Source organism: Aspergillus lucknowensis, assembly GCF_044049455.1.
Source record: "Aspergillus lucknowensis strain CBS 449.75 chromosome Unknown BJX67scaffold_10, whole genome shotgun sequence".
In the NCBI taxonomy this organism is placed as follows: Eukaryota; Fungi; Ascomycota; class Eurotiomycetes; order Eurotiales; family Aspergillaceae; genus Aspergillus; species Aspergillus lucknowensis.
In genome coordinates, this window is record NW_027263554.1 from 38094 (window position 1) to 61147 (window position 23054).

Consider the following 23054-nt stretch of genomic DNA (forward strand, 5'->3'; position numbering starts at 1 on the left):
TTCTATACCAAGACATGAACGAGCCTTCAGGCACCTCGAAAATAATAAGGCCGTCTCTGTTGCAGCTTCCCCCGCTTTGGGATTTGCGGTAGAATCGCAGCCTTTTCTGAATGCACTTTGTACTCTTTGGGACCCATTGGACGGGTCGGAGTTGGAGGCGGCGTTCTCCGCGCGAAGGGCGTGATACGAAGCATTCCACTTTCTGACTCAAGCTCGCCCAAGCTTTCCCCTCTCTCTCAGACTTCTCTGACCTTTCTTCCCCCAACATCTCAAGATGCCCAAATTCTACCCATCCATCTCTCCAGACCTGGGCGAATGGATCTTGAAGCAGCAAGTCTTCTTCACCGCGTCGGCGCCTCTCCGCGGGCGGCACATCAACATATCCCCAAAAGGCCTCCCAGATGCCTCGTTTGCGATTTTGGGTCCTAACGAGGTAGCATATGTCGACGCTACAGGCAGCGGTGGCGAGACCATCAGCCATCTACGGGAGAATGGCCGTATTACAATTCTCTTCTGTTCGTTTGACGCATCTCCCCGCATCCTGCGCCTGTTCTGCACTGGCTCTGTGATTGAATGGAGCGATCCTGGATTCCAGCCATTCCTCGAGCGCATGGGAGGGAAGAGCATGGTTGCAGCGCGTGCTGTTATTCGGTTGGACGTCTTCAAGGTGCCGCCTACGCTTCCTCTCGAGCTCCATCCTTTCATCAATCTTGTCCACTAACCCCCGTCCGTGGAAATAGGTGCAAACCTCATGTGGATATGGGGTTCCACTTCTTTCTCTAACCTTTGATTCTGAAACGAATCAACCCAAGCCATACCTGAAGGACAGGGAGACTTTAGGTTACTGGGCTGGCAAGCAGGTCGAAGCTGGTACTGTCCGGGAATATCAATCCGAGTGGAATAGTCGCAGCCTGGATGGGCTTCCAGGTCTTCGGACGGCTGTGCAGGACAAGGGGCAAAGCAACTTGCTTGCGAATCTGGGTAATTGGAGTCGTTATTACCAGAGTGAGATTGAATTCGTGAAGACCTCGCTTCTCTTGTTGTTTGTGGCAACGGCGGTTCTCCAGTGGGCTGGGTATATCAGTATTTAACAAATTCATGGGCAATGGTGAGTTCAGTAGCCTGAGTATTTCCTTTTTCTTTTCTTTGTTAAAGCTTCTTTCTGGAAGGCCTATGCCAACGGGATAGCCGCTGATCCCTGGAGATGAAGGACTATATAATTGTCTTGAAGCAGCTCCTCAAATACTTGGTATGCTTATGGCCCTAGTAATGAAAGAAACTGCTCTTGTTCGATGTAATCGTTCCTTTTCGTTTTTGACATTCTTCAAGACGGCTTCCCACTGCATCCAAGCGACCCCGCATCCCCAAACCGACAACACCGACAACCGAGGCGCATCCTTCTTCCTCCATCAAAATTGGCCCGGCGAATTATTTTTATCAGCTCGCATGCCTGTGGAGAATGGAGAGTACTTGCTCGTGCCGTACCTCCCCGACGGCATCTTTAGATATCCGTATCAAACAGACAGGGCGTTCTATGCTCCTCCTTGAATAACATCATGAGTTCTCGCCCAGTTCGAATCGCAGGTACGTCAAGCACCCAAATTTCACACCAATCCACTTGTGACTGATAGCCCCAGGTGCCTCGGGGTCAGCATCTGACCGTCGCCATGCTATCGCCGAATTTGCACGCAACTATCCGCAGGACCCGGTGGACGTCATAACCGCCGATTTCATGAGCGAAGCCAACATGGTAGTCGCTGCTGGACGTCGAGTGGACTCGGAAACAGCTCAGTCCAGGCCGAATGCAGACAGTGCTGATACCCCGCCAGGGTACGAGCTGTCTTTCCTTTTGGCTCTGCAACCCGCTTTGGAATACCTCGCGAAATACCGCATCAAGTTAGCCGTTAATGCGGGGAACACGGATACAGAGGGCCTATACAAGGTGGTTACGCAGATGATTCGCGCCAAGGGGTTAGACCTGAAGGTTAGTTAGCACTTTTGATCTAGATTTGTTGCTCTTGGCTCAGACTGAAGGTGCGTAGGTAGCGTGGGTGTCTGGTGATGAGGTTCTATCAACCGTGAAGACGGCACTATCGTCGGGAAAGTCAACCTTCAAGAACCTTTACAGCAACGAGGTGTTATCGGAATGGTCATTCGAGCCGATATTTGCCCAATGCTACCTAGGTGGACTTGGGATCGCTGCAGCCCTGGCTGAAGGCGCAGATATTGTGCTCTGCGGACGCGTCTCCGACGCATCTCCAGTCATTGGGGCGGCGTACTGGTATCACCAGTGGAAGCGAGACAATCTTGCCCAGCTAGCTAATGCCTTCGTCGCGGGCCATCTCATCGAGTGCAGCAACTATGTTTGTGGAGGAAACTTTACCGGTTTCAAAGACCTAGAGAAAGTGGGCACAGACGGCTGGTCCAACATCGGCTATCCTATCGCAGAGATATCAGCGGAAGGAAATGTGGTCATCACGATGCAATCGTATGCCACAGGAGGCGCTGTAACAGTCGACACCTGCTCGTCCCAACTATTATACGAAATTCAGGGGCCATGGTACTTCAACTCAGACGTAACGGCCATTCTAACGGACGTCCACTTCGAGCAAGTCGGTACCAACCGCGTCGCCCTCCACGGCGTCCGCTCAGCTCCACCACCTCCTACAACCAAAGTCGGCATCACTGCCCGTGGAGGCTTTCAAGCAGAAGCTTCCTGGTTCCTCGTTGGACTCGACATCGATGCAAAAGCCGGCATGCTGGAAGCCCAGATCAGACGACTTCTCGCCCCCTATAGGCCGAAATACACCTCTCTCCAATTCTCTACCCTAGGCTCTTCCCCAGAAAACCCCCGAGATCAAAACAGCGCCACAGTCACCTTCCGCACAATTGTGCAGGCTCGAGAAGCAGAAGATATCGCTCCCAACCACTTCCTCCGGCACATTGCCGACAATATCATGCAAGGCTACCCAGGGGCGACCTTCCACCTTGACCTACGCCAGGGCTTCCCCAAACCCATTTTCGAATACTACGTCACCCTACTCCCTCAAGAAGACATCAAACATCGCGTTCACCTTCCCTTCAAGAACAACACCATCCTCGACATAGCGCCTCCCCCCAAAACAGCCACCTACCCACCCCGCCAACCCTCCCAATCCCTAACAACCCACCCATCCACCGACTTCGGTCCAACGACCCCCGGCCCCCTAGGCTGGCTCGTCCACGCCCGCTCAGGCGACAAAGGCCCCGACGCAAACTGCGGCTTCTGGGTCCGGCACAGCGACGAATACACCTGGCTCCGCTCGCTGCTCTCCATCGATAAAATTCGGGACCTTCTAGGGGACGAATACAATTCCAACCCCGATTTAGCGATCGAGCGATTCGAGCTCCCGAATCTGAGGGGTGTCCACTTTTTGTTTAGGAATCTGCTGGATCGCGGCGTGTCGGTTACGACTACGGTGGACTTTTTGGGGAAGAATGTTGCGGAGTTTTTGAGGGCTCGTTGGGTGGATTTGCCCGTGAGGTTTTTGAATCGGGGGCGGTTGTAGTTTGTATCTGTATTTTCCTAGTATTATCCTGGCATTACCCCTTAAGTTTCGTAGTTGGGCACGGCTTTATTCCTATCCTTCGGCTGGAGAAGCAAAGCAATCTGGCTCTCCATTAATCGGGAAAGGGTATTCGATTATACATATCCATATTTTTTTTTTCCGAGGAAAGAACTCTTTATCTCCTCCGCCGATTACTACTCGGCATCGGCTCAAATCCATCACTATCATCAATATCCTCGCTCAGAACACTCACGCTCCTTGTTGTGCGATTCGGCCTCATCGACCGAGTATTACTACCAGCTGCCGATGCACCACCAGCACCGTGCTGACTCGCCTGCGATCCCACAAAGTCCAGCGTTAGCTGTGTCTGCTTCCCTCTCCCGCGACGCGTAGCTGTGGCTGTCTGGCTGACCGTATTCACGGACGGGACGGGAGAGGCGGCGGTGCGTTTTGTTTGGCGCGCAGTCGTTTTTGTTGTCGTCCTTGGAGCTGCGGCTTTGCGGGCTGGCTGTTTGACGAAGAGGGCTTGGGAGTCGGAGTCTTCGTCGTTGGATACGGCTTCATTGGCTTCGGGTTCGTCGTCATCGTCAAGCATGATGATATCGTCCTCTTCTTCGTCATCGTCGTCATCAGAGATGGCGCGGCGTCCCCGGGCTCGAGAGGTGGCTGTTTTAGGTTGCGCGGTTCTTCGGGTGGACGCTGGGGCTGCTCGTGTAGTTGCTGTTTTGCGGGTTGTTGTGCTTGTTGTGGCTGCCGCTCTTCCTCCTCTACCACGGCCACGGCCACGGCCACGCGTGGAGGTTGTCGGCTCAGCGCCACCCTCGCCAACTTCTTCCTCGGCAGGGTCGCCGGCTTCATTATCAGAGTGGATGAGTGCACCGGGTTGGTCTTCCCAGACCCCGTCGAACTCCGTATCCCATCCATCGGGCTTAGGTTTGAAGCGCTTCTTACCCCGGGTACGTTTCTTGATGCCCCTGGAGAACATGTCTTCCATTTGGGTGCGGTATTTTTCCATAGCCTTCTGGAGAGAGCTCTGGGTGCCCTCGTCATCATCGTCGCTGTCCCGGTCCAGTGCGAGTAGATGTTTTATTTGCCCCTCGAGAGATTCGTTCACGAACATCTCCATGGCGTGCTTGTCGTCTTTGTCGATGAATTGGGAGACTGCATCTCCGAAAGAGTTTTGAGGCAGTATTGATAGTGACTGCGCGGCGAGGAACTCACGGACGAGCTGTTCGACTTTCATTGTATCCAGGGTTGCAAGATACGATATCGATGCTTCGTCAGGTTCGTTATCCTTTTTCCGAGTCGAAGCGCCCTTCTTCCGGTAGAATTGCACCACATCGTTAACGTTGGCAACCTTCCCTACAAATCGATTCGAGAACCGCTGTGGATTTTCGCAGTCAAAGCTACCCCCTTCCGGCGTGGACGTTTCCACGCGGAGTCTCACTAGGGGCAGAGGGATCTCGAGCTCCTCGTCGTCTTCTTGATCGCCGTGCAGTTCCAACCAATCTGCTTTGGCTTCTTCAATGAGTTCCTCCACAATAGTCATGAGGAAGCGGGTAACTTCCGTGCGGTTATTCTCCTTGCGAGCCAGTTTCTGGGCTCCTTTCTCTTCAGAAAGCGCTATTTCCCGCATCACAAACGGACGTACGGATTTGAGCCGGATTGGCTCGCATTTCATTTCCTTGCCGGTAATGCTGAGGATAGCGACATGTTTCGCTACCGCTTCACCGGGAACTAATGATGTCGCAACGGAGGAGCCAGGTTGCATGACGCGGAACTTCGTTTCGGGGTTGATCCGGGGGTTGATAAGGCACTCATGCTCGTGGCCCCAGATGACAAGATCAAGGAACTCGGGGAGGAAGTTTTCGGGTAAATATCCTGTTTCTGTGTACGCATGGTGGTTTTGATGGACGCAAATTAAGTTGTACCAGTCGTCCTTCTGTATTGAGGGCCTGAAAAACTTGACCTTGCCATCTCGGAAAGTACGAAATAATCGCTCGTCTCGCACATTGCTCATTCCAAAGAGCGCCAATTTGGTTCGCCCTTTCTGAAGCAGTACTGGCTTAATTTGGATATTGTCGGACTCTGGCGTACGTCCGTAGTAATTGAGTAAACCGGACACCTGGAGAATATCCAGAGCGGCAAGATGGCCCTCGCCAGAAGGATCGTCGTGGTTCCCGTGAATAGAAAAGATCGGAATACCGACATTGATATCCAGATCTTCGTAGTTGACATGGTTGAAGGCGCCTTGAAAGTTCTCGCTAGCATCACTAAGCAGTTCCAACTCGCAGGGCTTGTCCCCAAGACAGTTCATGCGAATCGAGCGCATCACTTGATACATGGATTTCCGCGAGGGCTTGTTCTCATGGAAGAGATCGCCCGCGAGAAGCACCATATCCACATCACGCTCCTTCGCTAAGCACAGCACTTCGTGGAAACTCTTCCAGCTATCATCACCCCTAATAGGATCCCGCTCATTGTAACCGACATGGTTATCTGTCGAGACAAGTATGCGGATCGTTTCCGTCTCTGGATTACATGAGAACGATTCTTCAGGGAGAAGGAAACGGTCAATACTCACCTCCAAGACTTGCCATCATCCGACAGTTTGGCCCCGGAGTACCCAGAAATTCGAAGTCGGCTCAGCTGAGCACCCTGACTCTCAATATACTGATGTGGCGGTAGGTAGCCGACCATCGACGTGCTGTTGCCTGATTGAATGAACATTCAATGTGACAGTTGGGGATTACGATGCTCCAAGTCAAGAGTCGTCTCTAACTAAATACCATGACAAAGAGAAGAAAGCCCGCCCGGCCACCAGGGAAGCTCGTATGCAGCTTTCTTTGTGCATCAGACACGCTTTGGTCCGCCACGCGCGTCATCACGTGACCAACGCGAAATCGAGGATCCCGTCAAGCTCCGAACTTCTTCATCTCGCTCGCCCTCAACCCTTGATCTCTCACTCCCCCTTTCTCCCCCTCCCGTGAACATCGGACGTTCATACCAACGAGTATCGATTCCATCCCACGCTTACTACACTCGATTATTGCTCCCTATCTACCCCGACTGATCCAGAATCATTAGCTGGTTCAGTCGCCATCGCTCTTTCTTTTACCCCGCCAATACTTTTTATGCAATCAGGGCCCTCTGACGCTTTTCATCGTCCACAAACGGTAGAACCCTTTTCAAAAGACCTCTTTCATCCCACCCAGCATGGACAAGATTTTTATGGCGACTCGCCGGTCTCTGGCCTTCTCTGCGAAGATGCCGGAGACTCCTCATCAGACCCTGACTCATCGATTGCTGAGCTTTCGCTCCTAAAGCACACCGAGTCATCACCAGCTGTCGATCGCGTCAGTGAGCACGAGAATACTGCATTTGGGCCTTCCAGGAGGCAGTCGGAATTTGGCTTCAAAGTGACACTGTCATCGAAGCAGCCGACCTTGTCTTTCGATGCCTTCCCAAATGGTGGGTTTTATCCAATCACCTGTGTCAACATGATCATGTGTCTAATATCTGGATCCCAGAGGTCCTAACCCATATTCTCTCCCACTTACCTCCGGCTTCCTTGTCATCTGTTGCGCTGGTGTCTCGCCGGCTCCACAGTCTTGTCACTACCCCTCACGCTTGGAGGATCGCGTTCTCGCGCTACTTCCCGGGCCCCTCTATCTTGGAAGATGCTCAACCCTCCGATCGATTGACGTCAGATAGACGGCACTTCTCGAGACTCACTGCGCTAGCGTCCTGGAGGAGTGAGTATATCCTACGTACTCGCCTGCTCCGGTCTCTCGCAAGAGGTAAGCCAGCGCAGCTAGGTCTGTCAAAGAGAAATGCTAGTGTTCGGTCTGCATCGGTCCGCAATGGCAGTGCGATAGCGACGTATACTTCTCAGCTTCTGTATCCCGTAAGCCATTTGGCTGGGACCTTTGGAGGCGAATCTGCCAAGAAAGAACCTCTCTTTATCCACGGAGCTTCAGAGCAGTGCGCCGTAACCGCAAGTGCTCCCTCAGCCGTGAAGGTTGGTACCTGGGGCTTAGCCGACCACAATTTCTCCCGTCATTTCGCGGATTCCTTCCCCGGTGAAGCTCAATATGGGCTTGGTTCTGGCAATCTCGTCGGTGTTCCCAACTCGATGGATGTCAGCCAGCCGTATGGCATGATCTATGGTGAGGGCTGCCCACAGGGCCGCACCTACTATATTTCGACAGCCGAGCAAAGGGGCAGATTCCTAGGCCTCAGCGAAGTAGGTTCGCAGCCTTCACTCGGTATTCCCGCCGTCAATCACATCACAACAGCCATCACGGCAGTATGGATTGCCAAATCTCCAGGGATACTCAAAATGACTGGCGGGTTGTTCGGGTTATTGGCCGGCTCCTCCTCGGGGATTCTAAATGCATATGCCTTAGGGCCTCACCCCACGTACGAAAAGCGATTTGAGCGAGGTCAGGCCACCGCACGATGGGTCCTGAGCCCGGGCGTCCCTATCGTCGGAATCGCTGTTGACGAGAATTATTCTCTGAAGCGCCATGCTCGTCGACGTGTGTGGGCAGCGGTTCTGAATGCATTAGGAGAAGTGTTTTATCTGTCTGATATACCACAGCAGAGCGAGCCAGTGCCGGCCAACATCACGCCTGAAGTTGCTGATCTTCTAGCGTGGAAGACTGGGCGGAGTGTCCGGTGGGAGTTGGTGGAGGTCAGCAGACGGATTGCTCGACCTGACCCCTTCAACCGCGAACTCGTCGACGGCAGTTACAGCCCGAGGTCGTCTTCAGACTCGATGAAACTGAGCGACGAACAGATCGCAGCCGAGACGAAGGAGATTGAGCAATTCCTGTCGTTCAAACCGAAACATTTCCGCAAAGTCTGCGAATGCTGGGATATGAGACGTGACCTCCAGGTAGACTTTGCTGGGGATGATGGTCATGGTGCTGGGGAGTCCTTTATGGTAATCCAACGTGGCAACGGAGAGAATGATAAAGCCACGATTCGAAGGTATACGCGCAAGCTTCGAGCTTCGCATCCCTCAACATCCCATTTGAGCATCGATAGACCTACTACTTCGGCCACTTCGTTTTCTATCTTTGGTGGTCCTGAGAATTCCTCAGCACTTTCCCCCTCTGGAAGCAGTTCCCCACCTTCTAGAGCCTCTAGTCAGCTTCATCAGCCCGTTTGCTCGGCTTCAAACACCGAATGGTTTATTTCGGATTTCAACTTCGGTGGCCGGAAGTCCGTACAGGCCACTACAAGCGCTTTAGATCTTTCGACCTATGCCCTGTTAACACCTGACGAGGATCTTCTACTCATGTCAGGAAATTCGGAGTCAGCTTCTGTCGCATCATCACCGCTGCCGCACATGGAGCGGTCACTAGGCTCTGCAGTTCCTGGCCGGCGCGCGAGATACATGGCTGTCGGTACCGCAACCGGGTCCCTTTTTGTTTGGGACATTCGCTCGTCTACATCCAAGCACCCCGAGATAGTCAACTCTGTTTCTCCCATCCGTACCATATGTACAGACTCGCCACAGGTATCGTGTGTGGCTCTGACGTCTTTGTATTTGGTTCATGGAGGAAATGATGGGTTAGTCCAAGCTTGGGATCCCCTTGCTTCCACCACCCGGCCGATTCGAACAATCAATTCACGCTTCTCTTCGCGCGCGCGCCGACGGCTTGTCCAGGCCGAGGCTTCTATCCATGGAGTCGGAAATAATTACTACGCAACAGGTGCCATATGCCTTGACCCCGACCCGACTAGCCTCCGAGGAATGGTCGCCTTGGGGACACACCTCCGGTACTGGTCGTACAGCTCCTCCGCCGCAGATCAGTACAAGAGCAACAAACGACGCCTCCGCCACAGTCATCGGGGCACCAATTTGATTGGTGGCGGACAGCGATTCAGCAATAGTGGGCGCGGAGCAATCCTGGATCACATTGAGGATGAAAAGCTGGAGATGAAGCGGCAAGAACTAGCAGACCAGAAAGAAAGGGCACACCTAAGTAATAGATTCGGCATCGATCTCTTAGGGCCTGATGTCAGCGAAAATGATCTTCTCGCTTATGCCCAGCTCCTAAGCCAAGAAGCATACAGCAACGAAGCCGTGAACCGTGGTGAACCGGTGGAAGGTTCCGTCATCAGTACTTCTTCTAGCGATACTATCGGTCCGAATGATAGTTCGTTTGCGCCCGATGAAGCGTCGTCTGCGTCCTCTCCCTGCAATGACCCTGTCGACGACGATCTCGACCCGGATATTGCGGAAGCAATTCGCTTAAGCCTGCTTGAAAAGACCCCTGACTCACGGGAGATAGCGTCACCCTTCTCGGTCAAGTACTCAAGCGGTGCACAGTCGGCGAAGAGCGCGTTCTCTGCCGGAAAACTCACAGCAGCAGGGAGCAGCCGGCAACAAGAGATAGACGATCTAGATTTGGCCATCCGGCTAAGCCTTGTGGAGACTCATACTCGTAATCCTGATCCTGATTATGCAAACCATCAGGACGAAGAGTTCCCCTCACTACCCGCAACCCCAAGATCGCCAGGGAAAAACAAAGGAAAAGCCCGGATGGTGTGGTAATTATTATACTGTTGTTATGCTCCGTAATATTCTGTCTTTAATTCTTATTTTATTCATTCCCATTCCTTTCGCCTCCCAGCAATCGATTGCTGGGTTTCATTATAAGATATACTGCCGGCCTCTGGCGACGTCCGATCATTCCAGACTTCAAGTGCCCCTACAAGAGAGACAGATGCATCAATGTCGTCGACAAAACTTCACAATCAACGGCGCGGAGGGATTCTCAAACTCGTTACGCGAAGTGTATATATCCCTCCAAAGAAAACCTTGGAAGATGCTGGTGTGATCAAGTCCTTGGCGAGGGGAAGGATGAACCTCCACTATTCTTCACGACGTCTCGGACCGTTGGAAGGTGCGAGGGGCCGGAATCCAGGATCTATCCATGGATTCCCCCCCGCAGTTTCCTCATCGGGAGAGAGAAGAGTATGGCAGGAGCAGGAACGACCGAACATATAGGCATGTGCCCTCAAGGTTCTTGGTCGCTCTTTCCCTTTACAACGAGACAACAGTCTAGGAATTCCGTTCCTACCAGACTTCGGGACGACGGATGAAGAGTTGGGCCATGAACTAGATCGAGCCGTAAGGGCATATATATATAGGAACTCTTGTCTTCCGATACTACCAATATGGAACCATAGCAAGCGCGAGTTCCATCGGGTCTTATTGTTAGACCATAAACGTGCAAGTCTCTTTAAATTTCAAGTATAAAACTCTATGTATGGACTTGCACCTCTACATTTACAATTACCGAGCGAACGATTGCCACAGAATGGTTATGGATCTACTCTGAGTAAATGCTTTCATGGTTACTGCAGAAAAAGCACACACGAGAGAGTCTAAACCAGACCAAGAGACACGTTTTCTAATAAGACATCAATGGAAAACAAGAATGAGCACAGAAATATATCTTTAAAAAAGGTTGACGTAGATGAATAAAATAAATAAGGTATCTACAGCATGAAGAAGGCGAGCAGGATAGCTGTCATCAAGCCGAAGGGGGCAGAGAGCATACCCGCGGCGTCCTCATCACCCTCAGAGTCGCCGTCACTAGATCCGCTAGTGGGCTTTCCGGGTTCATTGGACTGTCCGCTAGCGAGAACGTTGAGTCTGATGCCAGTGACTTCGTCACCGTTATGGTCATAGATGGTCTGAGGGATCACCTGGGACTCAACATCAACGAGCTTCCCTGCATCAACCTTGTCGTAGCCGTTGTCGATGAGGTCCTGGACACCTGGTGGCTTGTCAGGGAGGGTAAAGTTGCTACTAAAGGTACTGTTTTTGATGAGGTCGGCGCTGCAGACGACGGGGCGAGCGCCGGTTTGGGAGGCGTTGGAGGCGCGGATGCGGTCCATATCGAGCTTGGCATACTGATCCATCAAGTTTTGGTAGTCAATGAGTAGGGTGGCGGTATCCTCATCGTCGAGCTGCACGAGACCGAACTCGTTGTCCTCCTGAGTGTACTCGTAGACGAGTCCACCGGAGAAAGCCTGGGTCATCTCTTCGCCGTAGATAGCCGCGACTTCGGTGAACTTACGGGGTTTGACTTCGTTGCAGCCGTATTCGGAGAAGAAAACGGGGATAGTGGAGTCGCTGACCATGTCGGTGAGAACGTCGTAGCCAGAGCTTTTGTAGCTGGCGTCACCGCACCACGAATAGGAGTTGAGACCGAAGAAGTCGGAGTTGGAGTTGGGGAAGTCCTCGTCCTCGCACATGAAGTAGTTCAGAGTGTCCTCGAGAATGGGACGGATATCGGCGGCCGAGTAGCCGACGGGGATAGGGCGGTCTAGATGGTTGGCAATGTATTCCTTCATGTCACGTTGAACAGCCTGCGACTGCGTTAGCTATGCGATATCTCGACTCATTTCAGAAGGCATTGCGAAACATACACGGATGTACTGAGGAACCTGCTCGACAGCGTCCTCGTTAATAACCTCGTTTCCGGCGAAGAAAGCCAGAGTGTTAGGGTAGTCCTTGAAGGCTTCAACGATGCCAAAGACCTGACTGTAATAATCCTTCGTGTATGTTTCCCAAGGAGCAGTGCGGTCAATGTAGCCGGGGTATAGAGGAGAGTTGACATCAAGGATCATGTAGATACCGGCGGCATTGAAAATGGAGACACACTCGTCGTGGTTGAGTTCGGGCGACAGGTTGTAGATACGGATGGTATTCACCTAATGGTTGCAAAATTGTTAGGGGCAATGCAGTGGCAATTCAGTCAACTATGAGCCTTACACCCAGGCGCTGCATGAGAGCCGCATCACGTAGACACGCATCGCGATCACTCAGAGGGTCAGATTTGCCATCAACGGCCGAAGTACCACCAGGCTGGTAGCTGTTATAGGGCATGATGATCAGCACCACCGCTTTCTGAACCAAGTGACCAGATCGAATATCGCCAGGAGATCTGAGTCTTACTCGACGCCGAGAATTTGAAACCGATCACCGGTTTCGGTGTTGACGAAATCCTTCCCCTTGACCTCAATGGGGGTGACTGCCGTTGCGGTGGCAGCAAACGCGCAAAGCGCAGCCAGTACACGGCCGTAAGACTGGCTGTGAATTAGTCCAAGTCCTTCCACAAGAATTTTCAGTATCAGCAGCAACACACAGTGACCATTTTGTATGCGGATCCACGACACTGTTCAGTTGTGAGAGATATTGATGGTGTTCAGGTGAACGATCGGATGGGCTCTTCCCCCGGAAGACCCTGAATTCTATTGAAGGAGTGACTGTGGTCCTGAGAGGACCGGTGAAAAACGAGTGTGAGAATTGGTTCAATAAAATATGTAAAAAAAAGTCGTCAACAAGAAGAAACGGGGTTGAAGAAGCGGCGGAAAGCGTAGCAAAAGAGGGAATTCTGAAGGAAACGAGCGGAAACCGAACTTATCAACAGGGCAGGCCGACGCCCCTTGAGGAAACCCAAGAAAGCGACAAGCCGCAAATACAGAACAAGGCCTGGGCAGTATCCAGATCCATGATTGTCCAACCATTCACCAAATGAGCTGCGAGACTAGGGTGCTGGGCGGGGGGGTTGTGAGGGACGAGTATTCGCCGAGGGGCCCATCAACGATCCACTCCCGGGAGGCCCTGAAACGAGGCGATCTCAATTGGTCCTTGGCGGGCGTTCCGCACGCTGAGGAAATCCCAGCCGATGATCCTCGAAACTCCGATGCCTGAGGAAGAGCAAGCGTCGGGGCACGCCTGATGACGTTCGGACGAAGAGGAAGAGAAGACGGTCTCAAGGCGGAGACCACGTGAACAACTTATGCACAGGAGGACTAGGGAAACACATCCTGTATTATACGTATCTATCTCATCATTGAATTTTCACCCTGCACTTACAAAGTGTCTAGAATACAGCCCAGAGCTCGAACAGGAGCTTTAGAGGAAAGGGACAATCATGCAAACTGCCAGTCCGGCGACAAAGAAAGGGGTAGAAACAGACAAAGTCATGGCGCCGAGCAATACCAAGAGTCCGCCACGTCGGAGGCAGGGCCAAGACCTAATGCAGCTATACAGGAAAACGAGATATAGAGTAGTGGAGAGGTTGTACGGACATGCCCACGAACGACAGCACATCGGTAACGTCAACTCGGCCCAGGTTTGGGGTCGTGGCCAGGCCACGGCCCAGCGTGAGCCAGGAACAGAGGAAAGACGCATCGGAGGGCCAAGATTCTTATGTTGGATCGAAGTGGGTGGATAAGCAGGCCAAAGTCGTGGCGTTTCTCACTCGACGCCATGATGGTCAGCACTGCCACTCTCGCCAGTGAAGGTGCCGAGCTTCAAGGTCTGGTCCTGGGCCACCATCTCCGCCAGAATCTCCAATACTTCCTTAGGAACGGTCTTGTCATAAATGGAGATCAGGTCCTTGGGTTGGGGATAGACTTTGAGAGCCTTATAGAAGGCCAATGCAGCCTCGAGCTTGTCTGCACCTAGCGTTGGTACGTGAATCGCCAATACAACAATCAAGAGCTTCTGATGGACATACCTTCGGCACAGAGACCCTCTCCCTTAGCGACTTGGCCCATGAAGTACGCCTCCTTCTCCTCAAGATCGGTTGGGAAACCTTCATCCTTCGCCTGTTGGACGGCCATTTTGATGTTTTCGCGGTGCTGAGCTCCTTGCGCTTCAGCTTCCTCTTTGACAGCTCTCGCCAGTCGTCGGTTGTTGCGCTTCAATGATCTCCGGAATTCAGGGTCGGTCTGTCTCTTGTGATCGAAATACACGGCATAGGCTGCGGAAAGACGGGTAAACGTTAGAGTTGATTCGTGATTCTCATAAAGCGGCATTGCATGGTCAGTGTCTTACCCAGGATGCCGGTGATGATTGTGCCAGCGGAAACGATGGCTACCGTCGAGGTCTTCATGATGAAGAAATAGCCTGTAGTTGGAACCGGAAGCGATCAGTCTGTAACGAAGAAACAGAGTAGAAGTGTGCAATCCGGGGAGGCTCGCTCTCCTTGGTGACCAGTTACTCCGATGGAAATGAGAGCAATGGCGGGATTTTGCGCTACTTTGGATGCGAAGCTCGTCGGCGTCATTTGACGGAAGCCGCGACGGGATAATTTTGATTTGAGGTTCAGGATCATCGTTGTTCCACGTCGGCGTTTCTCTCCCGCTTGAGCTGCCCAACCGCGTGGAGACAACTGGTTGATGGAGCAGTTCGCCTTCAACAGTAGTCCGCATATACCCTTCTTTCCCACCTTCCACTTATTATCGTCGCTATGGAAGGTCGAGGGCTCACTCTCCGCAGCAAGTCTCGCCGCCCCCGTCCCCAGATCAGTGCGCCAAAGCCTATCTCTGGCCCATTGCCCCAGGCTGCATCTGGCTCTGGCACTGCTTCGTCTGGTTCTGGTTCACGCGATTTTGCAGGGCCGAAAGATGCCACCTCGGATCTAGTGAAGCGAAGATACTCTACCCGGTTCAACCAAGCTCCCGAGTTTGATGGCGCTCCTCCGGTCCCGAGCGTACCACAAGTCCCAGCCGCCTATGCAGGGCTCACTCCCCCGCAGACGAACAGAAAGCCGTCGGCAGAGTCCTCGGGCCCTCCGGAGGTTGACCTCAATGTGCTGCGCGATCCAAGCTTGCCCGTTGATCGATGTAAGTTACGCTTTACGTCATAGTCTCCATCGTCGTCTCGTTATACTAACCCTCTACTCTTTGACCTCCAGACGTGGCCAACCTACTCGCCAACGCCTCGGAGGATGATATTAGACAGTTCCAGCAGAGCTTGAGGAAAGTAAAGAACCGAACATCGACCGATCTCCAACAAAACGTATACCAGAATCGAACACAATTCATCAGGATCAGTCAAGAGGCGGACAAGCTGAAGGGGGAGATGCGGACCCTTCGCGCTCTGATGGCTGAGCTCACGACTGCATTGGGCCAGACAGCGATTGGAGATTCCCCAAACCCCATGTCCCCGGCGGCGGATGAGCGGGTCTCCAAGCGCAATAATCGAAGCTCAGTCGCCAATCTCGAGAGCATGTGGAATGTCCAGCTTCAGACATTATGGAAGACCATCGAAGGGTCGCAGAAGTTCTTACCCATGGCACCGGGCCGGCATATTGTCCTAGAGACGGGAAATTGGGTCGAGCTTGACTCCGCAACCTGGAAGCCCAGGCGCCCCGTGCATATCGTCCTTCTCAACGATCACTTGTTAGTCGCAGCGAAGAAAAGGAAACGAGTTGACCAGGGGAACTCGAACCATAGGGGACCTGCACCCACCAAGCTGATTGCTGAAGAGTGCTGGCCTTTGCAAGATGTCGACATGATTGACCTCGGCGCCAATCTGGGTACCGGACCGGCTCGAGAAGAAGCCGAAGACCGTGGCATATCAAACGCTATCAACGTTCGTGTTGGTTCCAAACCGTTCACGTACCGCCATGACAAGCGACATAGCTCAGCGAAAAGCAATCTTTTAGCTACATTTCGGAAGACGGTTGAGGATCTTCGGCGAACGCTCCGATCTGAAACTGAAGCAGCTAGTAAACATGGCGAATCACTGGGATACATGGACCCTAGGGCCTCCCTGTACTCTCCAAAACTAGATATTTCCGAGAATTCTGATAGTCTACGTGATAGACCCGAAGTACGCATTGATGTTGATGGAAAGCAACAGAACCTACGCTGGGTCGACAGTCAGGTTGATGAACTCGACATCGATATCGCGCTTCAACGGTTCGAAGAAGCTGTTTCTAACATTGAACGATTACGGAAGCTGGCACGAGGGCTGAAGGGTAACGCCGTCGCACAGGACGTGATCAATGTGAAAGTCGATGAACGAGCAGCCAAACTGGCTGGTGTGCTATCGCGGGCTTTAGTGGACACTCATGCCTTCCCTGTAAGGACGAAGACGAATGTTACTTGGCTTACTCGGTTGGGATTCGAGGACCAAGCTCGAGAGTCCTACCTCAAAGCTCGATCCGATATTATCTCAAAGCGGATTCGGTAAGTTCCTTTTCATGACTGTCGTATTGCTGTATCTACACAACATTTTCTAACCATCATTGCAGAGCGTGTATATTCGAAGGTGACCTTCCACTCTACATCTTCCAAATATCCTACGTCTATTTCACTCTTATCAAAAACACTATTAGCACCTACCAACAGTGCTTCCCGTCCGTGATGACGAGCGCATGTATCAAATGGGCGAAACACCATCTGGATGACTTCAATGTACTCTTAACGCGGCAGCTAAGCAGCGTGCAGCGCGGTACAACCGTATGGCAAAAGTGCCTTGACATCGTACACGATCAGGCGAGTCTCCTGGCTGAGGTCGGGGTTGACTTCACCGACCTTGTAGCTAAGGGCTTGGAGATGACCGAAGAGGAGAAAGCTACTCGGCCGGAGATGACACGGTCTGAATCATTGATTATGGGATTAGCAGAGGCTGCTAAGGAGCAATGATCGGCAGGTAGGCTGGTCCCGGCCTAGGTACTGCACCTGTTAACTATATCTTTTTGGCCTTGAATAGATTGCAAAAGAGGGAGAAAGCAAAGAGCCCCTTCTAGTCGGCAATTCTACATGACCTGGTGTATCGGTACCCGACACAAAGAGGAGATTTATGTACAGTTCGTTATACTACCTTTACATTTTACCCACAGCTAGTATACCCATTGTAGCACAGCCAACGCCGAGACAAGCCTCTAAGCTTGATGCACTTATATAAAGAATTCAATCGATAAAAACTTTAAATCGCCCACCACTCGTAGATATCCTCATCACACATCTCGGGTTGTTCCCCCGTTGCTCGTCTATAAGAACGGCGAGCTCTCCGCCTAAACCGCTTCCCAGACAACCACACCATTTCCCAGACCTTTGGATCACTCAACACACTGGAAGCTTTGAGTGTCCCGCATCGGAAGTCTATCTCTGAACTCTCGCCCTTCACCCCGGAAGGTAGACGCACGTAGTGTCGCACGCTATCGGGGATCTCCTCAGGGAGGTGGCTGACGAAAAGCAGGGCTTGCTGGTCGGAGAGGCCGTGGTGGCGGATAGTTGTGGCGGCGGGTTGGCGGAAGGGCCCGCTTTTTGCAGTATACTGGTAACCCTTGAGCCAGGGGCTATCTTCCCTCATGCGTAGGTTAGTTGTGGGGGATGCTGCGGAGGATTGCTCGCCGATTTCGAGGAAGCGGATACATTTGTCGCGGGTGGAGCGGGACATTCCGGAGAAGGGCTCGTCAAGGATGACGATATCGGGCTTGTGGACGAGGGCGCGGAGGAAGAGGACGAGTCGTTGTTGGGCGGTTGAGAGCTGGCCAAAGGTAATGTTGTCTGCGTATTCGACACCGTGATCTGGGGGTGTGAAGATATAGTTGTTGGACTGGGCTGTTTTTGGGAAGGGAGTGTTGTCGCGGCGGATCTTTGGTGGGGCTTGTTTAGCGGTAGTGTGGAAATCTGGGTCAAGTTCTGCTTTGAAGAAGCGGAGGGCGGCGGAGATGTCAAGGTCGCGGTCGTAGTCGAGGCTCGGTTTTGAGAGAAAGGTGTCCGCAAAGGCGGATTCGAGAGCCTGGCGTATTGTGAGCTGGCGCGGGAAGAAAGCGTGAACTTCGGGCGAGGAGTGGCCGATACGAGATTGGAGTTCGAAGATGGAGATTCCTGGCTTGCCGGCTTCGGGAAGACGAGACCGGCCGAAGAGCTTCATGGGCAGGGCGTAGGCTTGCGGATGGTCAGAGGTAATGAGAGAGAGGAGGGTGGTCTTCCCGGAGCCGTTGGCTCCCAGTACCGCCCAGCGCTGGCCCCGACGAACAATCCAGTGTAGACCTTGTTTTCGTTCCCATATTCTGCTCTGCGGATCTCTAATGTTCTGGTCCCAGCCTCCGAGCACGACCTTGTTGCCGTACTGTACTCGAACTCCATCCATTTCAATGACGGGCTCCCCACCCCGAGGCACTGCGAGACCTATTTTTGCTGAGCCGCGGTATTGCGGTTGCAGACTCCATATGAGCTGTGGATCTAGAATACCTTCCTTGAAATATCTTTTGGCTTGCTTCAGTAGCTTATTGTATTCCTCATCAGCCTGGACCTTGGGATGCCCAGTAGCTACAGCGGCCCATATGCCGAAAACCCGCATAACATGCGATCGCGTTCCGTGCGTGAGGACGACGTTTGAATCCCCAAGTACAATGAGATGCGTAATCCAATCCGGGATCGTGTCCTGGGGTCGTAGGGAGAGCACCAATCGAGGATCCGACTTGGTCGCTAGACGGTGAAGGAGATCTGAGATGCTCTGGACGGTAGTCGGGTCAAGGCCCACTAGACGGGATGAAGTATTAGCTATCAGTCAACAAACTCTGCGTAGCCAGCTCTTACTGAAAGGGTCATCGAGAAGTAGAAGCTCCGGCTTGCTAAGTAGAGCCTTTGCAATTCGCGTCCGTCTTGTCTGCCCGTTGCTCAGGTTTGCCACAGGCATGTCGAGCAGTTCCGCCAAACGAAGCTCTGTGATAATCTCAGATAGCAGTGCCTCGTCACGAATATTGCCCTCTTTCTCTTCTTCCAGCGGGTTCAGTGAAATTTGGCCCCTGAGGTACTGCCTGACAGTCCAGTCGGTCTCTTCACGTAAACTCTCATACCGAGCACTCAAGTACGCGCCCCGCGTGCCGCCAATCGCCCCAGAGCCTTCTCCACTAAAACCAACATACTGAATTGCGTTTCCTGAAAAGCGTAGCCGAGGATCTTTCTTCGCGATATCGTCCGTAAGAAGGTAAGGATAGCTTCGCGCCGTGGGGGGGACACAGATGTACTGGCCGCGGAGGACGTCAAGGAATTGTGTTCGTCCGGAGGCGCCGATCACGGCCCAGTGCTGCAGACCGTCTTTACTGGCCTCTGAGGGAAGACTGAAATCGAGATTCGGGAACAAAGGGGGATTCTGGCCTTTGGCTTCATCTTCGGCGGTTGGATAGTTCTGGAAGAAAGTCGCGCCTTGAATGCGGATTAAAGGCGGTGCAGACGAAGAAACGGCTCGAAATGGGCAATTGAAGATGTAAGGACGGAACCTCCTCGGCCGCAGTGCTGGAAGCCTCAGCATCGTCGGCATGGAACGCTGGGCCTCCGTTCGTCGGTGGCCTCGAAGCTCAAAAAAAGATACAGCCAGTCTCGGCCTGAATTCCGAGGCGCTGCAAAGCAGTCACGTGAGTCTATACAAGCCCGCTTCACCGGTTTGATAAACGCGTTTCACCATGAAAGGGAATTATTTTGGTTACTTTGGGGAATGATGTCTGGAAAGGAGAGTGTCAAGGATATAAGTGGCATGCGAGATGGATGGTGATGGCCGACCTCTCCGCACTGATCGCGGAACGAAAGCCCAACTCCGAGAGCTCCCCATTGTCGTCCGTTTCTGCATGAACAGTCGTCATCCCAAATTCTGGAGCAGAGAAGAAGCTCTTCGAGAGGCATCTGAACAGAGTCTCGAATACATGCCCATCGAGGTGATCTCAATAATCCCAGCATCACAACACACCCGCCGTGCTCTTCTCTCGCCTCGCACAACCTCCGAACTTCTCCCGACAACCCAAAATGATTGCCGCTCCATCCCTCGGACTTGCCTCGTTTTCAGCCCCGAATCGCGTGCCAGTCTTTCGCGCCCGTCCTGTGGCTATTCGGCCCGCAGATCGTGGCTAATTCCCCCCCCTGGTGCCTGTGCCCCTCACCTCCCACTTCCTGCGCACCCACAAGCGATCACAAGGAGTCAGGATGTCGCTTGCCAGTCTCCCCTCTCTCCCGCTGTTTCTCGAAGCCAGGAAGCATGCGCAGGCCAATCCGGATAAAATCGCCGTAATTGATGCTACCAAAGGCCAACGGTTTACGTTTGTCCAGCTCCTCGCCGATGCGGCCGCCCTGAAGCAGCGCATTCTTGAGGCATTGCATCTCACCGAGACGGGCGACCTAGACGAGGGACGGATCGCCTACTTGGTCCCCAATGGATATGACTACGTTGTTACCCAATGGGCCGTATGGGCTGCTGGTGGCGTGAGCGTGCCTCTCTGTATGTCGTCGCAGACCCTGCCAATTTCGCCCCCGACATTGTAGTGACACTAACCATTGAACTCTCCAAGGCACATCCCACCCGGTCCAGGAGCTTCTGTATACGATAGGCGACTCAGATCCGTCTCTCATCATCCTTCACCCCGCATTCGAGAAATTCGAGGTACCACTGCGTGAAAGCAGCACCAACTCTCGACGAAGTTTTATGACCCTTACGCCCTTCACGCAAGCCACGAACGAGTCTCCAGCGCAATTCCCCGAGTTCAGCCCATTTTACGCCCCCGACCGCCGTGCACTCATGATCTATACCTCCGGAACGACGTCCAACCCAAAAGGCTGCGTTACCACCCATAAAACAATCACTTTCCAGGCGCAATGCCTTATCAACGCATGGAAATACCAGCCCTCAGACCACCTTATCCATGTCCTCCCGCTCCACCACATCCACGGCATCATCAACGGCCTGACAGCTACACTACTCAGCGGCGCCACCGTCGAAATGCACCCCAAATTTGACCCCGCAACTATCTGGAGTCGTTGGCAAAACCAAGGTTCCTCAACCATGTTTTTCGCCGTACCGACAATATACGCCCGCCTCGTCGACTATTTCGAGACCCATATCCGCGGTACAAAGCAAGAAACCGCCGCGCGGGAAGGCGCATCCACCCTCCGCCTTCTCGTAAGCGGCTCCGCCGCGCTGCCAACCCCCATCAAGACCAAATTCGCGGCTATCACGGGCCAAACCCTTCTTGAGCGGTATGGTATGACCGAAATTGGCATGGGACTGAGTTGCGGCCTTGACCCGGCTCAGCGTATCGACGGCAGTGTTGGCTGGCCCCTCCCAGGCGTGCAGGTCCGACTAACCGAGAAGGAAACGGGAGCCGTCATTGACTCCACTGATGTCGACGGCATGATTGAAGTCAAGGGCGACAACGTCTTCTCCGAGTACTGGCGACGGCCTGAGGCGACGGCGAAGGAGTTTACCTCGGACGGATGGTTCAAAACGGGCGACGTCGCGCGGCGCAATGAGAGTGGGGCTTACTTCATCCAGGGCCGCGCGTCTGTCGATATCATCAAGTCCGGCGGATACAAGATCTCTGCGCTCGAGGTAGAGCGGAAACTGCTTGCGCTGGATGATATCCAGGAAGTAGCTGTTGTGGGCATCGCAGATGAGGAGTGGGGGCAACGTGTAGCTGCTGTTGTGAAGCAAAGGGCTAACGTAAGTCTACAACTCTTTCTCTCTCTTATGATGTATCGCTAATAAGAGCAGACCGAACCATTAGAACTCCAGTCCCTTCGAGCCCGGCTGAAGCAGGAAATGGCACCTTATAAGATCCCCACCGTGCTTAAGATCGTCGATGGCATTGAGCGGAATGCCATGGGCAAAGTGAACAAGAAGACGGTCGCCCAGAAATACTGGCCTGATAAAGCCTGATATGATATAGCCTAGAGTTAGATGCGAAGTGCTTCTACGGGTATCTTCGCAATAGATATAGAGAACATACTATACACAAACACCCTATGTTCCGTCCTATCCCTTTGTTCTTGTCACGTTTATACAAGATCCACCACCTTCAATTCACATCCGCTCTTCTTAGGTCCACGCTAGAACCACCCCTTACGACGTTAACAAGTAGAATAGAACGACCAACAACTATCAGAAACCTCTTTCACACACGACACCTCCAGTTTCTCCCTCAGTGTGCTCTGAGGCACGCATTCTCCCTTCAAAATTTTCCCGACGACCTCATAAACCTCTTTCCTTACCCTCAACCTCTCGCTGCCCGCCTTGATACTTTTATCAAATGCGTGCCCACGTCCAACCACCCTCAAAACAGAAACCTCCCGCTCGCAGCCTCTTTCCTCCTTGAGCCGCCGTGCAAGATCCTCCACGTCCCCGGATAGACAGTCACATTCCGCCGTAACAAACAAACACCGAAGTGGGAACCTATCCAAATCAGCATACACAGGCGAGACTCTCGGGTCACTCGGTGCCTCTGCGTTATCCATGGATTCAGTGTTCGATAGGTAACAGGCCTGGAAAAACCGCATAACGCGCCCAGGGACGGAACCCATACCGCCGTACTTCGGCTTCCCAGATCCAGGCCCCGATCTAGACACACGTGCCGTATTTATCTCTATGCTAGTAGAGAGCTTGCGCGGGTTATAAATGTGAGCTTTTATGATGTGGTCTGCCCCTTCATGCTTTCCGATACCGGCGTCGGTGTTGGCTGGGATGTATTCAATGGAGTCGGGCGTTGGCTTAGTCGACCCTGCAAGGCGAACGATGGTGATTACCAGCGCTCGGAGGCATTTTGCAAGGGTCGTAAGGAGGAACCGGTCTGCTTTGGAGCGGATGGTGGTGAAACCGGGCATTTTAACGGATTGGGGGGTGGAGTGAAGAATGAGGGTTTGGTATGCGTTTATACGAGAGTTCGAATGTTGTTGAGATAGGTG

General features: G+C 52.9%; 9 protein-coding genes across 9 annotated transcripts; 4 read left to right on the forward strand and 5 right to left on the reverse strand.

The window, feature by feature from the left end:
* Positions 1-274: 274 nt before the first annotated feature.
* BJX67DRAFT_370847 (uncharacterized protein) lies at positions 275-3548 on the forward strand (the record flags this gene model as incomplete). The annotated part of the gene is made up of 4 exons (XM_071030982.1): positions 275-667; positions 741-1083; positions 1638-1984; positions 2043-3548. 4 exons carry the CDS (start codon positions 275-277, stop codon positions 3546-3548), a joined length of 2589 nt encoding a protein of 862 aa, XP_070888158.1.
* Positions 3549-3635: 87 nt separating this feature from the next.
* On the reverse strand, positions 3636-6435 carry BJX67DRAFT_21147 (MRX complex nuclease subunit). The gene is made up of 2 exons (XM_071025599.1): positions 6133-6435; positions 3636-6080 (listed from the first exon to the last, which is right to left on the reverse strand). The coding sequence occupies exons 1-2, from the start codon at positions 6149-6151 to the stop codon at positions 3724-3726; spliced, it is 2376 nt and encodes a 791-aa protein (XP_070888159.1). The 5' UTR covers positions 6152-6435; the 3' UTR covers positions 3636-3723.
* Positions 6436-6446: 11 nt separating this feature from the next.
* On the forward strand, positions 6447-10206 carry BJX67DRAFT_21133 (F-box and WD domain protein). The gene is made up of 2 exons (XM_071025597.1): positions 6447-7019; positions 7079-10206. The coding sequence occupies exons 1-2, from the start codon at positions 6683-6685 to the stop codon at positions 10114-10116; spliced, it is 3375 nt and encodes a 1124-aa protein (XP_070888160.1). The 5' UTR covers positions 6447-6682; the 3' UTR covers positions 10117-10206.
* Positions 10207-10783: 577 nt separating this feature from the next.
* On the reverse strand, positions 10784-12645 carry gel2 (1,3-beta-glucanosyltransferase gel2). Its single transcript, XM_071025609.1, has 3 exons — positions 12349-12645; positions 12003-12287; positions 10784-11942 (listed from the first exon to the last, which is right to left on the reverse strand). The coding sequence occupies exons 1-3, from the start codon at positions 12460-12462 to the stop codon at positions 11067-11069; spliced, it is 1275 nt and encodes a 424-aa protein (XP_070888161.1). The 5' UTR covers positions 12463-12645; the 3' UTR covers positions 10784-11066.
* A 652-nt stretch (positions 12646-13297) lies between these two features.
* Positions 13298-14645, reverse strand: BJX67DRAFT_347815 (TOM complex receptor protein TOM20). The gene is made up of 3 exons (XM_071028585.1): positions 14422-14645; positions 14102-14347; positions 13298-14045 (listed from the first exon to the last, which is right to left on the reverse strand). Exons 1-3 carry the CDS (start codon positions 14477-14479, stop codon positions 13840-13842), a joined length of 510 nt encoding a protein of 169 aa, XP_070888162.1. The 5' UTR covers positions 14480-14645; the 3' UTR covers positions 13298-13839.
* Positions 14646-14836: 191 nt separating this feature from the next.
* Positions 14837-17021, forward strand: BJX67DRAFT_370850 (exocyst subunit EXO84; the record flags this gene model as incomplete). Its single annotated transcript, XM_071030983.1, has 3 exons — positions 14837-15212; positions 15284-16562; positions 16628-17021. The coding sequence occupies 3 exons, from the start codon at positions 14837-14839 to the stop codon at positions 17019-17021; spliced, it is 2049 nt and encodes a 682-aa protein (XP_070888163.1).
* Positions 17022-17162: 141 nt separating this feature from the next.
* On the reverse strand, positions 17163-19760 carry BJX67DRAFT_21255 (putative ABC transporter). The gene is made up of 2 exons (XM_071025618.1): positions 18927-19760; positions 17163-18869 (listed from the first exon to the last, which is right to left on the reverse strand). Exons 1-2 carry the CDS (start codon positions 19648-19650, stop codon positions 17305-17307), a joined length of 2289 nt encoding a protein of 762 aa, XP_070888164.1. The 5' UTR covers positions 19651-19760; the 3' UTR covers positions 17163-17304.
* A 73-nt stretch (positions 19761-19833) lies between these two features.
* BJX67DRAFT_347821 (acyl-CoA synthetase) lies at positions 19834-22407 on the forward strand. Its single transcript, XM_071028586.1, has 3 exons — positions 19834-20598; positions 20669-21816; positions 21868-22407. Exons 1-3 carry the CDS (start codon positions 20307-20309, stop codon positions 22030-22032), a joined length of 1605 nt encoding a protein of 534 aa, XP_070888165.1. The 5' UTR covers positions 19834-20306; the 3' UTR covers positions 22033-22407.
* On the reverse strand, positions 22224-22973 carry BJX67DRAFT_379226 (uncharacterized protein; the record flags this gene model as incomplete). The annotated part of the gene is made up of 1 exon (XM_071032525.1): positions 22224-22973. The coding sequence occupies one exon, from the start codon at positions 22971-22973 to the stop codon at positions 22224-22226; it is 750 nt and encodes a 249-aa protein (XP_070888166.1).
* Between the last annotated feature and the right edge of the window lie 81 nt (positions 22974-23054).

What these genes read in the sequence shown, in the direction of transcription:
- BJX67DRAFT_347815 (XM_071028585.1), bottom strand. Translation starts at nt 14,479, where the DNA reads ATGAAGACCTCGACGGTAGCCATCGTTTCCGCTGGCACAATCATCACC. An exon ending in AATCATCACCGGCATCCTGG is followed by an intron (nt 14,348 to 14,421) that starts GTAAGACACTGA and finishes GTCTTTCCGCAG; the next exon opens with CCTATGCCGTGTATTTCGAT. An exon ending in AGAGGGTCTCTGTGCCGAAG is followed by an intron (nt 14,046 to 14,101) that starts GTATGTCCATCA and finishes TACCAACGCTAG; the next exon opens with GTGCAGACAAGCTCGAGGCT.
- BJX67DRAFT_347821 (XM_071028586.1), top strand. Translation starts at nt 20,307, where the DNA reads ATGTCGCTTGCCAGTCTCCCCTCTCTCCCGCTGTTTCTCGAAGCCAGG. An exon ending in TGGCGTGAGCGTGCCTCTCT is followed by an intron (nt 20,599 to 20,668) that starts GTATGTCGTCGC and finishes GAACTCTCCAAG; the next exon opens with GCACATCCCACCCGGTCCAG. An exon ending in TTGTGAAGCAAAGGGCTAAC is followed by an intron (nt 21,817 to 21,867) that starts GTAAGTCTACAA and finishes TAATAAGAGCAG; the next exon opens with ACCGAACCATTAGAACTCCA.
- BJX67DRAFT_21133 (XM_071025597.1), top strand. Translation starts at nt 6,683, where the DNA reads ATGCAATCAGGGCCCTCTGACGCTTTTCATCGTCCACAAACGGTAGAA. An exon ending in TTTCGATGCCTTCCCAAATG is followed by an intron (nt 7,020 to 7,078) that starts GTGGGTTTTATC and finishes TCTGGATCCCAG; the next exon opens with AGGTCCTAACCCATATTCTC.
- BJX67DRAFT_21255 (XM_071025618.1), bottom strand. Translation starts at nt 19,650, where the DNA reads ATGCCGACGATGCTGAGGCTTCCAGCACTGCGGCCGAGGAGGTTCCGT. An exon ending in ACTTCTCGATGACCCTTTCA is followed by an intron (nt 18,870 to 18,926) that starts GTAAGAGCTGGC and finishes CATCCCGTCTAG; the next exon opens with TGGGCCTTGACCCGACTACC.
- gel2 (XM_071025609.1), bottom strand. Translation starts at nt 12,462, where the DNA reads ATGCCCTATAACAGCTACCAGCCTGGTGGTACTTCGGCCGTTGATGGC. An exon ending in CTCTCATGCAGCGCCTGGGT is followed by an intron (nt 12,288 to 12,348) that starts GTAAGGCTCATA and finishes TGCAACCATTAG; the next exon opens with GTGAATACCATCCGTATCTA. An exon ending in AGGTTCCTCAGTACATCCGT is followed by an intron (nt 11,943 to 12,002) that starts GTATGTTTCGCA and finishes ACGCAGTCGCAG; the next exon opens with GCTGTTCAACGTGACATGAA.